The sequence below is a fragment of the Tasmannia lanceolata genome, unplaced genomic scaffold (genome assembly GCF_043159265.1).
Source record: "Tasmannia lanceolata isolate RefF3 unplaced genomic scaffold, GAP_Taslan_0.1 ptg000007l, whole genome shotgun sequence".
Classification (NCBI taxonomy): domain Eukaryota; kingdom Viridiplantae; phylum Streptophyta; class Magnoliopsida; order Canellales; family Winteraceae; genus Tasmannia; species Tasmannia lanceolata.
Window position 1 is genome coordinate 4,095,286 of NW_027518684.1, and position 927 is coordinate 4,096,212.

The following is a 927-nucleotide window of genomic DNA, read 5'->3' on the forward strand; positions in this document are numbered from 1 at the left end:
CATCAGGATCCATTTAGAAAGTTATACAAAAAGTATTATCACGGCTACAATACCCTATGCGAGCCCAAACCCATCTTGGCGGTTGCACCAATCAAACGGCTAGGATTATCCCATTCACCATGATATTGATATTCGACCACGATCGATTAAGATAGTATTTAACATCGTATTACAGAACTGATCAGCAAAACTAACATGCTTAAAAGTTTACAAAAGTTACTACTTACAAAACACACATCATATTCAAAGAAGCTTGTAGTTGATGATGCCAAGGAACGCCACCCACGCCAGGCAAAGCTTGACTAGATCTCCGGCGATCGGATTCACGTGCCGGAAACACTGAGAACACCGGTAAAGAACAACAAAGTGAGCAACACAGATAACAAGTCCCATCCTCTTTGCATCAAGCCAAAACACAGTGGGTGCCCATAATAATCCTAACACGAATTGGGCCATGTATAGAGGCAAAGCCATGTGTTGCCTATGGAACCCCCCCTCGGCCCATACGAGCCAGGAGGAGAGGCTCATGAGGCAAGAGGAGAGGATAGAGGCTAGGTGAATTGCCCATAGAGGAGGGTTATAGAAGGGCTTGACCCCACGGGTTAAGCCAAAGAGATAGATGGTGAAGATGGTTAGAGTGGCTGGGATGGCTATGGCTATGGCTAAGGATTTGAGGCCCCTTTTTGCCAGTGCACGTTTCTTGGCCTTGTTGTTATTGTTGTTTGTTGTTGTTGTGGTGGTGGTGGTGGTGGTGGGTTCATCTTTAGAGCGTTGTTTGAGGTTTTGGGATGCCATGGGAGTGGAGTTTAGGGAAGAAAGAGTTGTTTTGAATATTTTGGAGGTGGTTTTTAGGTAGGGGAGGAGTTTTGGAGGGTTTTTTTTTGGAGGTGGGTGGTTAGGGAGGAGCTTGTTTTTCTCTTGTAACTA

General features: G+C 45.3%; 1 protein-coding gene across 1 annotated transcript; it reads right to left on the minus strand.

The window, feature by feature from the left end:
* Nucleotides 1-100: 100 nt before the first annotated feature.
* Nucleotides 101-927, minus strand: LOC143880818 (translocator protein homolog). Its single transcript, XM_077383796.1, has one exon. The coding sequence runs from the start codon at nt 793-795 to the stop codon at nt 244-246; it is 552 nt and encodes a 183-aa protein (XP_077239911.1). The 5' UTR covers nt 796-927; the 3' UTR covers nt 101-243.

Coding starts and splice junctions, on each gene's coding strand:
- LOC143880818 (XM_077383796.1), bottom strand. CDS start 795: ATGGCATCCCAAAACCTCAAACAACGCTCTAAAGATGAACCCACCACC.